This window comes from Rattus norvegicus, chromosome 18, assembly GCF_021556685.1.
Source record: "Rattus norvegicus strain SHRSP/BbbUtx chromosome 18, alternate assembly SHRSP_T2T, whole genome shotgun sequence".
Taxonomy (NCBI): domain Eukaryota; kingdom Metazoa; phylum Chordata; class Mammalia; order Rodentia; family Muridae; genus Rattus; species Rattus norvegicus.
The window spans coordinates 4,255,001-4,267,408 of record NC_141551.1 but is presented as its reverse complement, the minus strand read 5'-3'; the positions used below and the strand labels follow the sequence as shown (position 1 = coordinate 4,267,408).

The window sequence follows — 12,408 nt, the reverse complement described above, 5'->3', positions numbered from 1 at the left end:
TTTACATTAATTGCGTTGACAAAGAAGTCTCACGAAAGCCCAGTAGAGACTGTGTTCTCTGGTTTGTCTCATGAAGAGCATTTTGAGTGTAGCGCGCTCTGAAAGGAAAAGGACAAAATGCTCAGAGAATCAAGGGACCAGGAAGTAGAATGGAGCTGAACCTTATGTTCAAGGACACAAACAGATTAAGGGAGTGTGACCTCAGTGCCAGATCCCACCCCCTAAGCTTATTGTTTATGCCTTTGCAGTTGAACAAGGGGCATGGTTATTGTTTTTATTTGGAATTTTAGTTCAGAATGAACTACAGTACAGAGATAGAGGATTGATCCAGAACTGAAGTACTAGGACTGTGACAAGCTTAGTCCCAGGCATGGTGGTACACGCCTTTAATCCCAAGAGACAGAGGCAAGTGGATCTCTGAATTAAAGGCCAGTCTGGTACAAAGCAACTTCCAAATAGAGAAAAGCGTAAGTCCAGGTGTAGTGGTAAATGCCTTTAATCCTAGAACTCAGGAGACAGAGACATGCAGATTTCTGAGTTCAAGGTCAATCTACAGAGCAAATTTTAGGACAGCTAAGTTGAGATAGTAAAGGAATTGGAAAGCAGAAAGCTGGTGATAATGTAATAGAACATGGAGGCCATGTTCCAGCCCTGGCAAGCAGCAGAACTCAACAGCTTCAGCCATGTGAACCTGGCTTTAGAGCCTAGGATAGAAGAGATTACTGGGACAATCAATGCTGGTTAGCTAGAGCTAATAAATTAGTTGTGATTAAGAAGAGACCAGCATCACTGAGGTGAAATCTTCTGCAAAGTGTTTTCTGAGAGCACAAAGAAGCTGTGTTCCAGAGATAGCCACGGTTGTTCCTCGTACTACAGCTGAATAAGAATCACCTAGATTGTACTGGCTTGAAGATATGAAGGGTCATGGAGAGCATCTGAGACTTGGCACTGGGAGCCCAGGGAAGGCCACTGGTGAAGGTGCAGCATTAGTGGCGGTTGACAGCTCAGTATTGAAGGGGTCATGCAAAGATGTTGAGGCTTGGCACCATGAAGGGAGCCAATGAAGGGCTAGTGGTGAAGCCTAGTTGCATCGAAGACTCCAGCAAATTGAAGGTGGCAGTACTATGGGATGATCATCAAGAACAGCAGCAGCAGTGGAGTGGAGTCCACCAGAGCCTAGAGAGCTACAGAGGGCAGAGCTGGAGAAGTGACCAAGCCCTTTGGAGGAGCCCAGAAGATCATGTGTGGATCCCATACATTGGAAGAAGTTGCCTTGGAGACCCTAAGATGTTACAGATATCAGGGCCATCGTATACCTGCTGAGGAAAGCTACTAACAGGGAGAGGAACCAGCCCAAGAAAACAAAGTCTGTTTCTCCTGAATGTAAGATCTACCAATAGCAGTCAATAAGGATGAAAGGAATTGGAGATCTGAAGACTGCTTTGAAAACAGATACGGAGATGCAGAGTTTGGAGTTTGCCCAGCTGGTTTTCTGTCTTTCTTTGGTCCAGTATTTCCTCACTGACTTTTTGGAATGGTAATGTAGATCCTGCATGATGTTTGATATATATGATCTGCTTTTTGGTTTTGATTTCTTAAAGGGTTACAGTTTAGAGATTGCACGAACCTCAGAAGAGACTTTGAACTTTGGACTTTTAACATTGTAGAGACTGTTTTAGACTATGGGACTTTTGCATAAATAAGAGGTACTAAATGTATTTTGCATTATTTTATGCCTAGGTATGGCCCCCATAGACTCATGTGTTTGAACAAGCCTATAGAGGCCAGGGAGTGGAATGTGGTGGTTTGAATATGCTTGGCCCACAGGGAGTGGTACTTGTTGCAGGAAGTGTGTCACTGTGGGTGTGGGCTTAGAGACCATCCTCCTAGCTGCCTAGAGACAGTCCGATCCTGGCTTCCTCTGGATGAAGATGTAGAATTCTCGGCTCCTCCTGTGCCATATCTGCCTAGATGCTGCCATGCTCCCACTTTGATGAAAATGGACTGAACCTCTGAACCTGTAAGCCAGCTGTAAGAGTTGCTTTGGTCATGATGTCTGTTCACAGCAGTAAAACCCAAACTAAGACATTCTGAGTCTGTTTTTATGTTAAATACATCTGTGTTTGCAAATTACCTCCAGTAGGTGGGAAGTGTGGAGCCTGACCTGTCCCTTTATGACTTCACTCCATAGTTCAGAGTTTCAACAATGCAACCATAGTGATGCATTTCTGGGCCAGTACTTCCATTGAAAACTGCTTTCCATATGTAACGGCCACTGCTCAAGGATAGGGTACAGCACCAGTAATGAGTGGAGACATTTTTATCTGAAAGGACAACAGCACCTTCCCTTTCCTGACAGTAGGTATATGGGGCGGGGCAAGGGGGCAGCCTCTAATCTCAATGAGCAAGGGCTGTTGGACCATCGTTCCTAATTTAATTTATGGTAGAACATCAGAGAATTTGAGCCAGTCCATGATTTGTGGAAGGCGTCTGACAAACTTGGTTGATTGCTTTATCTACTGTTTTACAGTAATACGTATTGTTAACCATAAGCATAACTCTTTGGCAAGTGAATTTTAGAAAGTAACATTTATCAGACATTTAGACTAATGGCATCAAAACATAGAAAACAGAGGCTGGAGAGAAGGCTAAGCGGTTAGAGTTAGTTCTGAGCACCCGCATTGTATAATGCCAGCTCTAGGGGACCCGGTGCCTTTTTCTGGCTTGTTTTGGCACCTGCATTCGATGCCCATGCATACATAAAAAGACACACACACCTACACATAAATAAAAATAAGTCTTTTAAAATAGGGAGGATTTAAATACGTGTGATTAAATTTTAAATAAAAAATTAAAATTATGCTAAATGCTTTAAAATGTAGTTAATATTTTCTAAGTGAAAAGCATGCCTTCCTATTTATGTGCCTCAATGTGAGTGATGAAATGTAAATAGATTACAGCAGAGGCAGCATCTTCTAGGACTATGGTAATATGAGGCATTTTAATTAGAACTCTAAGTAAAATGAAAACCATAGCTTCCTCATCTTTAAGATACATGGTTAAAGACAGTTTTCTAAAAATATGTTTTTCACATTTTCAGGCACATTATCAGTTACCAGTTCAATTGTACATTGTATTTTCTTCCCTTTCAAACCCATTTTTCTTTTAACTTCTAAACCGTCAAGTTTTTCTTTATGCATAGCACGTGTTAGAAGTAACTGAGAATTTAGCTAGTGTGCAGTATGTTCAGGTTTTCTAGGCTGCAGACATCTCCGTCTAGTGCAGTTTGGATGGCAACTGGGAAAATTTTGATTCTCAGTGTCTGCATTCTTGTTCAAAAAAATTGAAATCTGAAATGACCTCTGAAGCATGCAGCTTATGCAGACAGACTGGAGATATCTTTGATTTTTGAGTGAAGTTAAAGGAATCGGAGCAAATTTACCTCTGGTGTCCACAGACATCGTGAGGAGTATCCTGAACTAACATAGTTGTCAGTCATTTGAGTTAAGTACAGATCCATTGGCATTGCATTGGCCAAAAGTACATTTACATGACACTTGGGGTGTGGTGTCTGCATTGAAAAAGTTACCAAACTCTATGATACTTGGGTCTCTCATTCTTATCATCCTTCCAACTGAGGATCTCTTATAGTAAAAGCCTTTCTTTCAGCCTTTGTCATTGCCTTGAGGTTAAGGCACTGAGGAGAAAAGAAACAAGTCATTTCCTGCCACTTGAGAGGACATCAAAAAACAGCTCAGAGGAGGGAGGAGACAAGCTCAGTATTCGTTTGTGTGGTTAATGCCAGCCTCACACAGCTGCTTACATTTAAGTTGGTAAAGTCATGCTGGGTTTTCACTAACTCACTTTGGCCGTTTTCTTCTTAGATAGAACATTGCTGTGTATCCCAGGCTGCCCTTGAACTGACCTCAGCTTCCTGATTACCGGCACAGCTTTACACCTGGCTCAGTCCCTCATCTTAACCAGAAACACCTCAAGTGCTCAGGGTAGGAGCAGGCAGGAAATGTATGACACCATCAGAAGGCCCGTGGACAGCAGTACATGGACTCCCAAATCCTGTGGGTGGTGCTAACCAAGTGAGGCTTTTGTTTGTTGGTGTCGCTTAATTCTTTAGGATCTCAGCTACATTTGTGATATAGAAAATAATTAACATAGAATGCTAAATGTAAACTAAGGAACTGAGTGGGTTTATTTGACTCAGTTAAGTGATTCCTAACTAAAATGAATCTACAGAAAGATGAAGGTCACAGACTGAGAGACTAGTAAAGACAGTGCATCTATAAAGTCTGGCACAGTTGATGTACTGGTAATGACAGGTGCACAGTGCACAAAGAGCAGAGAGTCGGGTACAGTGGTGCACACTCACATGTGATTATTCCAGCACTCAGAGGGTTAAAGCCGCAGGCTTGCCTGAAGCTTGAGAGTGGTCTGCTACACAGTGGGTTTCAGGCTAGCCTGGGCTCATTCATATTCTGCCTCAAAAAGCAAGCAAACAGAAACAAACCGAAGCTATGACTTAGGAGGCAATGAAGCAGTGTGGTGGGCCGATGTAGCTTGGGTTCCCATTAGGTTGGGGTAGGACGTCCCTGGAGGGAGGAGGAGTGACAGTTGCCACTCTAGGTCAGGAAGTGGCAAACAGGGCTCCAAGACTGGCAGCCGGATGTGTGAGGGACAATCACTCTCTTTCCAAGGTGTTCTAGTTTTTATTTTTCTGTCCGTGTTACAACGTAAGACGTTAAGACAGCCGCAGGGCCAGACTAGTGACCAGTACTGGAAGGCACCAGCGTGCTGTGCCTTCTGCCTGGGAAGTCAGACTGCAGCTGCCCTTCAGGGAAGGGTGGCTGGAGTCGAGCCTCACAGGGGACGACTGGGAGCACTCTCCACTGTGCCGCTCTCTGCAGAAGTTAGGCTCTAGCTTCTGTTATTTTTGAGGATAGGGCTAGTATTTTTAAACCGTAATATTTATGCCATAAGGTGAACTCATATTTTGTTTCATGTCTTCCGAGCAATATATATGCCTTGTATGACCCCTTCCCCTGTCAGCTGCAGATGATGCCTGTCACGTCACAAAGTTCTTTGGTCCTGTCTCTGGACGCTGTTCTGTCCCCCACTGTCCAGTGGCCACTGTTGACACTCCCGATGGCAGTGTGGTTAGAAGTGCTGCCAATTTCCTACTCTCAGGTTACATGGGAGCAGAGCCACACCCACGTGAGGACTGAGCTGCACATGTGCTGCATGTGTGCTGTGTGCCCTTCTGGGCTGCCTTATCTCTCTGTCCTGTCGTATATGCTAGTAGCTACTTGTATTGCTAAAGTACTAAGTAAAGTACTAAGTAAAGTACTAAGTAAAGTACTAGGTTCTCATAGCAAGTGTCTCGGAGGTAGCTCCTTCCTGCCACTCCTCACTCTTCCCTTGCTACCCACTCCCTTGCTGCAGTTTAAGTGATCCTCCGAGTCAGGACAAGGGAGAAGAGCGGCATCTTTTTTAAAAATTTATTTGTTTGTTTGTTTATTCATTCACTTTACATCCTGGTCACTTTCCCCCCTCCCAGAACCCCCTCACACAGTTCCTCCCTCCATTCCCCTTCCCCTTATGCTCTGAGAGGGTGGAGGATCCCCATCCCCTGGATCCTTTTACCCTAGCACTTCAAGTCTGTACAGGGCTAGGCACATCCTCTCACACTGAGGCCAGACAAGGCAGCCCTATTGGGGAATAGGTTCCACAGACAAGCAACAGTTTTTGGGATAGCCCCGCTCCAGTTGCTGGGGGACCCATATGGAGGTCAAGCTGCACATCTGTGCATGTGTGCTGGGGGCCGAGGTCCAGCCCTGCATGGAGAGGAGCGTCAGCTTGAGTCAGTGAGTGCGATAGCTAAAGACTGTGTGGACAGAAGGGACGATGAGTCGAGGTGGACTGCTCACCATGCAGCTGGCTGATGGTTTGGGCCTCTATGCTCATGGGTTCCATCTTGCTGTGTGAATAGTCTGCACAGGTAACTTGGATAAAGTTAAAAGTATTGTCAGATGTTAATATTAGAACACTGTTTATAATGAGAGTTTACTTATATACTGAATAAATCAAATTTAGAACTCCAACTTCACTGGCATAATGTCAGTGGTTTAGAACTCAATAACGAGGCCCCATGCCAGACACCACAGAGGATTCACAAGCATTAATTTTTGAGACACGGTCTCACTGTATAGCCCAGGCTGGGCAAAAGCTCATGATACTATAGCCCCAGCTTTTTCCTTAGTCCCGGGACTGACAGGTATGTGAATCCCGCCTAGCCCAGAAGATTTTCGCTTTTTATAACTACCAAAATGGGGGATAGCCGATTAGAGAATGTACTTTATTATTGTAATGAAAACCACTGTCCTTTTTAGTGTCATTTAGTGTCAATAAGCATTATCTTATACTGCGTTCATAAACTTTTTTTTAGCTGACTTTTGTGTACCTTTTACACCATTGAGCAAAGGAATGTTTTTTAAAGCTTTGACATGAAAATGCTAAGTGAAGAAGCTTGTGACTTCAGTATGTGACACTGTGGAGGGTGGCCTTCAGTTATCACTCAGAAGCTGTACTGTGCATTAAATCAGGAGTCTGCAGACAGTGCTTCCTTACACAGCTCTCACCATGGCAAGGAAACAAGTGGGTGGCGGCGTTGACTTGGACATGAGCGGGAATCCTAATGTGCACGGAGTGAGAATGGTCTTCTGTTAGCAGTCAGGAGCCATGCACTTGGCTGCTGTGATTTCAGATGGACTTCCCTGTCAGCCTGTGTTCACAGGCAGTGTCTGAAAACTGAGCCAGCAAACCAGCTCTCCTCTGTGGTTTCACATGCCATAGAACAGGTCTTCTCTCCTGAATAAATAAGTAAATGTGAGTTATATTTAGATGTCATTAGGAGTCTCAAAACAGAAGAGATAATGCAAATTTAAAAGAGAACACTGCCTGCCACTATTGTGGTCCCATGAATAATTCTGCTGTGGTTGGGTTGAGCTTTATAAGAGTTCAAACATTTATAAGGTGGAATGGGAGACAGAGTGCTTACCTGTGTCACCTTGGCACACTGCTACACTAGGTTCAATTTTGAATAAGCAACTGCTTTTGTGATGGGCCAGTTGGGGTTACAAGTACAAAGCAAGGAAGCTGGGTCTATTACTTTGCACACAGAAGGGACTATAATATTTCCAAGGCCACGGTTCCTAGAATAGGTATTTTTTAATTAGTTATTTATTTTCTAAACAGGATTTCTCTGAGTAGCCCTGGCCGTTCTGGAAATCATACTGTAGAAATCATACCAGTATGGTCTTGAACTCAGAGATCTGTCTGCCTCTGCCTTCCAGTGCTAGGATTAAAAGTGTGCTCCATCCCCACCTGGCTAGAATAAATATTTTCAATTACCACAGGCAAGCAATTCTAGTATGATTTCTTGTTCATTATTTTTGCTATGTAAACCCAACTTCAAATTGACAGTAATTTGTATTTTGTTCTTTGAATCTGCTCTAGGCTGAGGACCAAGTCAGAGGATGGCTTTTACATTTATGTTTTACTTCTAGGGATCTTACCATGAAGAGAGATAAAATTTCAAGGAAGGATGTTCTTTGTAATTGACTTCCCCTTATTTTTATGAGCTTCAACTGAGTTAAGAAAATGTCCGCTGGGTCTGATGATGTGGGTGGTGGCAGCATGTATTTAAAATGCTGAATGAAAAACCAGCATGCGATTTCCAAATGTTAGGGCCATCTGGATCTTTTAAAACAAAAAACAGTTTAAAAATGTATCCCTAAGACATGCAATTTATAATCTCTTGGTTAATTTATTCAGTTCTAGCAAATCAAAGAAATTAACTCTATATCTATGGCATAATGAGAGTGGGCATTGTTAATTAAGTAGTTGGGTGGTGTCTACAGTTGACTGTGTTTGGAATTAAATACTTATTAAACTACTTGGCTAAATGTTTTATTCATAGCCTTTTGTAAAGATATTGTAATATATATATATATATATATATATATATATATATATATATATCCAAATGGCAAGTTTTGATAGAAACATTAATGTATAAGTAATTTTGAAAGTTCTTTATTTGGTTTGTTTTAATTTTGTCTTTTTTTTTTCTTTCAGAGAGCACAAACATGTCAACAGAGACTAGATAAAGAAATTTACAACTTTCTCAAAATGATTAAGGAGTGCGATGTGGCCAAAGGTAAGGAAGGAGCGGGGGTGGGGGTGGGGGTGGAAAGAGAGAGAGAGAGAGAGAGAGAGAGAGAGAGAGAACGAGAGAGAATGAGAGAGAATGAGAGAGAGAACGAGAGAGAATGAGAACAAGAGAGAGAGAGAGAAACGAGAGAGAATGAGAGAGAACGAGAGAGAGAACGAGAGAGAATGAGAATGAGAGAGAGAGAGAGAGAGAGAGAGAGAGAGAGAGAGAGAACAAGAACATGACTGACCCTTGACAGTCTGTTGGGTTCTGTGACTTTGGCTGTGGGCACCATGCTTGCTCACCTCTGGGCCCTCTCTCCAGCTCCCAGTTCTGGTGGTGCTAACACTGATGCTGCCTCTGCTGCCGGTGGGCATGCTCCTCTGCCCAGTCTAGCGTGCCTTGTGGGGCCGTGTTCCACGGCAGCAGCTTGCACTTGGGTCTCTGACGGCTTCAGCAAAGGGGAGGGATTCTCAGGGCAGAGGTGGACATAATAGCAGAAGTAGATTAACAACAGAACAAGATGTGCACAGCCCCGTCACACAACCAAATGAGGGCAGGGAGACTTAACCTCGAGGAAGGAGGGCACTGACATTATTTGAAGGCAGTGCTCTTCTTAAACAAAGAGAGTTTATCAGGAGACCCACACATGCTCATATAGGAATGCACATGTAGGGCTGGGCGCATTCCTGAGCATGCTCTGTTTAGGTTTATATTCCTGTTATACATGCTTACTGCAGAAAGAAAGTTAGCAGATTCATTTTGCTGTGGGAAGAGAATTAAGCTTTATGAGCAAAGTTTTCTCCAGCTCTCCCCCCACCCTCTCTCCCCCACACACATAGACCTTCTCTCCCTTTCTCTCTTACACACACACAGCTACAGTCATGTGATTATGTCTGTTTCATGTAGGTTTCTTCAAAGAGCCTTAGCTGAAATAAAAGAAAAAACAACCTTAAAGGCATATTACCAGTCTTTTCAGTCTATTAAAGGGGCAGCAGTTTTACCTTGTAAGCAAGGAGGCTGTCTAGATAGTGGCTAGCACATCCCCTGGGGCATGGTGCAGCAGTGCTGGTGGCTCCTCAACCTGTCTCCTGACGCAGGTCTGTCTGTGGCACCACCCTTTCACTCCTTGGTGAGCTTGGCTTACTGTCCCCTCCCTTCCCAGTATGGTAACCTCTGCTCTGGTGGTTCACACAGCCTTCCTCACCTCCATGAGTGCTGTCTCCCAGCCTTTGAGCATGTTACATATATGAAATCCATCTTTCTCCTCCTCCCCTCTGCCCCTTTCCTTCCCCTCCCCCTCCTTTCTGCCATGTCCCCCTCTTTCTCTGGTTAATGAAACAAACGACCTCTCTAGCTTATACGTTTGGACTGCATTTCTCCAGGATTTGGGGAGAAAGTACTGCATTGCTGATTAGTAAATGTGAGGTTGTTCAAGTCACTAAGACCTTTGTGAAGCAACCAAACTAGGGACGAAGCCAGGGAAACTGCGTGGCTTGCATCCTGGCTGCAGAGCTCCCACAGTTAATGCCTGTAGCTTTTGAGATCATGCTCTTGCCCTCTGACCTCCCTGTTTTGTTTGAATGTCTATTACACTCACTTTGTGTTTGTGTATGTGTTCGTGTCTTTATCTGCCCTTATTTGTTAGTACCTTCTCTCTTCTTAACTTTCCCTTGATTCATAGGTGGTTAGCATTCAAGGCAGGCTCTGGCAGCTGAGCCGCACCCCAGGCCCCAGCATCTACTTCTGAAGACGTGGTTCCACCCTCTTCTGCCTTGCCTTGTTCCACAGCTGACTGTCCAGCATTCTGCTCTCTCGCTGGGGCACCGCTGACTGTATCTTGGATGTCGTATGGTTTTATTCTGTCTGAGGGTGAATTTTGTTGAATTTATAGCTTGCTTGAGTCTCTGCTTCCTAACTTACAAGTTCAGTAGTAACCTTTCTTCAATCTAGGAAACTCTAAAGCTATTTTCTCTTAAAAGTCTTGTTCTTTTTCCTTTGCACCAGAAGAGAAGCCTGACAGATAAGTGTGGGATTTTCTTATGTCGTCCCCAGCTCTTCGTGTCTCTGGAAAGCTCCAAGTTTTCATGTTGCATTCTGCTTCCTGCTTCATGTGGTTCCTTGTGTGTGGGGTCAGATCCAGGGCTTTGCTGGGCTGAGTGAGGCGCCAGTAAGCTAAGGAGGCCCTGGTGGGCTACCTCCTGCTTCTTCTAATTTGCATCTGGTGGGTTTGTTTGTTGTTTTTAAGAATCATTTTCTGGTTTGTTTCTCTCACTTTTGTCTCTTCCGTGCTTTATCCCTTGACTTTGTAATCTTCAGTCTACATGCCTTTCTCGCTCCAGAGACTGTAGATGGTGGTTTTAAAATTTGTTTTATAGGCCTATAAGATGGCTCAGCGGTAAAGGTGCTTGCCACTGAGCCTGATGGCTTGGTTCAACCCTTGGAACCCGCCTGGTGAAAGCAGACAGCAGCCTTCCCGTTATCCTTTACCTCCACATGTATGCCATGGTGTGCACACATCCACTTACATACATGAACACACACACACACACACACACACACACACACACACACACACACACAGTAAAACAAATGTAAAAATGTTTTCCCATGGCAACCCAACCTTTCTAATGTGTATGTATTTATAATTTTCTCTTACCTATTACACAGATACCAATCTAAGGTTCTCCTTGAAGTACTCACTCCCTAGCTTGGGCTCTGTAGCTAACTAAGTCTTGAGTCTACACGACAGCCATCCCTGCATTGTTCTTCATTTGAGCTCCGTAATGGGTGTGCTTGCCCTCTTCCTGGGTGTGAAGTGTCCCCACAGCAACTTCTGTCTCTTTGAAGGCTACAGAGTTTCTTCTGTGTCCTGGCTGGGGCTTTGAGATTGGGATTTCATAACTAGATGATTCACAGTCTAGGAGTTCTCTGGTTCCCACCCTAAACAATAAACAAAGTGCCCTTCTTCCTTGCTGGATCCAAGGGAAAACGTTTTCTACCTCGATCCCTGCCACACAGTGCATATGTTTACAAGGCTTCACTGGAGTGTGTCTTGGTTAGGATTTCTGTTGCTGTCAGAAAGCACTATGGGCATAAATATTGTGGAGAGAACAGATTTAGCTTATACTTCTGCATCAGAGTCCATCATGGAAGGGATTCAGGACAGAGACTCAAACAGGGCTGATTCAGTGATTATTCAATCCCACCCTGAGGTTCTGCCCTGCCTTTGATGTTTGCGTTCCTGGATGAAAGACGCACACAGCCTTTATATTTACAACAATTCTTAAATGCACAATAACTGGGCAGCTGCCTACCCTTCGTGCTGTTAGAATCTATTTTCCTATTGATAACCCCGTTATTAATATTTACTAGGTTTCTTCTGGGCTGCTCTTAACTCCAATTGGCCAGCCCTCAGGGCCATGTTCTCATGGCTTACCTAACCCAAGGCATTTTCTCCTTCCTCTTCCTAACCCATAGTGGATTCCCTCTCCTCTATTCACCTTCCTCCCCTCATGGTTCTCCTCTGACCCAAAGCCCACCTAAATGCCACCGATGTCTCTTCTGCCCAGCTATTGGCTGTTGGCATCTTTATTTACCAATCAGAAATAATTTGGGGCCAGGGTCACAGAGGCTACATGTAGACTCTAGGTCTTGGGGGCCCACACTTAGCATTACAATACCTAGCAACAGACCAAACCTCAGCACAGGGCAGGAACCTGGAGGCAGGAGCCAATGCAGAGGCCATGGTAGGGTGGTGCTTACTGGCTTGCTCCCCATGGCTTGCTCAACCTGCTTACTATAGCAAACAGGACTACCAGGAGTGGCATCAGCCACAATGGGCTGGGCCCTTCCACATCAATTACTAATTAAGATAATTCCCTACAGCCCTGCCTATAGGCCAGTCTAATGGAGTACTTTTCTTAGTTGACATTCTCTCTTCTGAAATGGTTCTAGCCTGTGTTGGTTGATATAAAAACTATGCAGCATAGAAGGAGTGCATCAGAGTGCCCCTAATGGCTGTCAGTCCCTATGTTCCTGTTCTGTCTGACACCCACCTCTGTCCTCACCCTGCTCTCTGTAGCCTGCCTGTCAGCCTTGCTTTCTCATCTCACCCAGCTCTGCTCTCCTTCAGAGCTGCTGTAGTGCTGCCTTAGCTCCAGTTAGCATCTTCATGGGCACGT

General features: G+C 44.3%; 1 protein-coding gene and 1 long non-coding RNA gene across 34 annotated transcripts in view; one reads left to right on the top strand and one right to left on the bottom strand.

Moving 5' to 3' along the window:
• The window catches only part of Osbpl1a (oxysterol binding protein-like 1A), a 205,195-nt gene that overhangs the window by 67,727 nt on the left and 125,060 nt on the right, over window positions 1-12,408 (top strand). For 20 of the 31 annotated variants that reach the window (XM_087592207.1, XM_087592205.1, XM_087592211.1 and 17 more), the window contains 1 exon segment: window positions 8,149-8,230. In XM_087592207.1, coding sequence (XP_087448333.1) covers window positions 8,149-8,230 — 82 coding nt within the window. 31 annotated transcript variants of the gene reach the window in all.
• LOC102546723 (uncharacterized) overlaps window positions 6,342-12,408 on the bottom strand; it is a 14,234-nt gene continuing 8,167 nt past the window's right edge. The window contains exons 2-5 of one of the 3 annotated variants that reach the window (XR_015642769.1): window positions 8,475-8,696; window positions 7,587-7,770; window positions 7,070-7,223; window positions 6,342-6,879 (exon numbers count right to left, since the gene is read on the bottom strand). This is a non-coding gene — a long non-coding RNA (uncharacterized LOC102546723). The remainder of the gene's footprint in view (window positions 6,880-7,069; window positions 7,224-7,586; window positions 7,771-8,474; window positions 8,697-12,408) is intronic. The other 2 variants (XR_015642767.1, XR_015642768.1) reach the window with 2 other exon arrangements.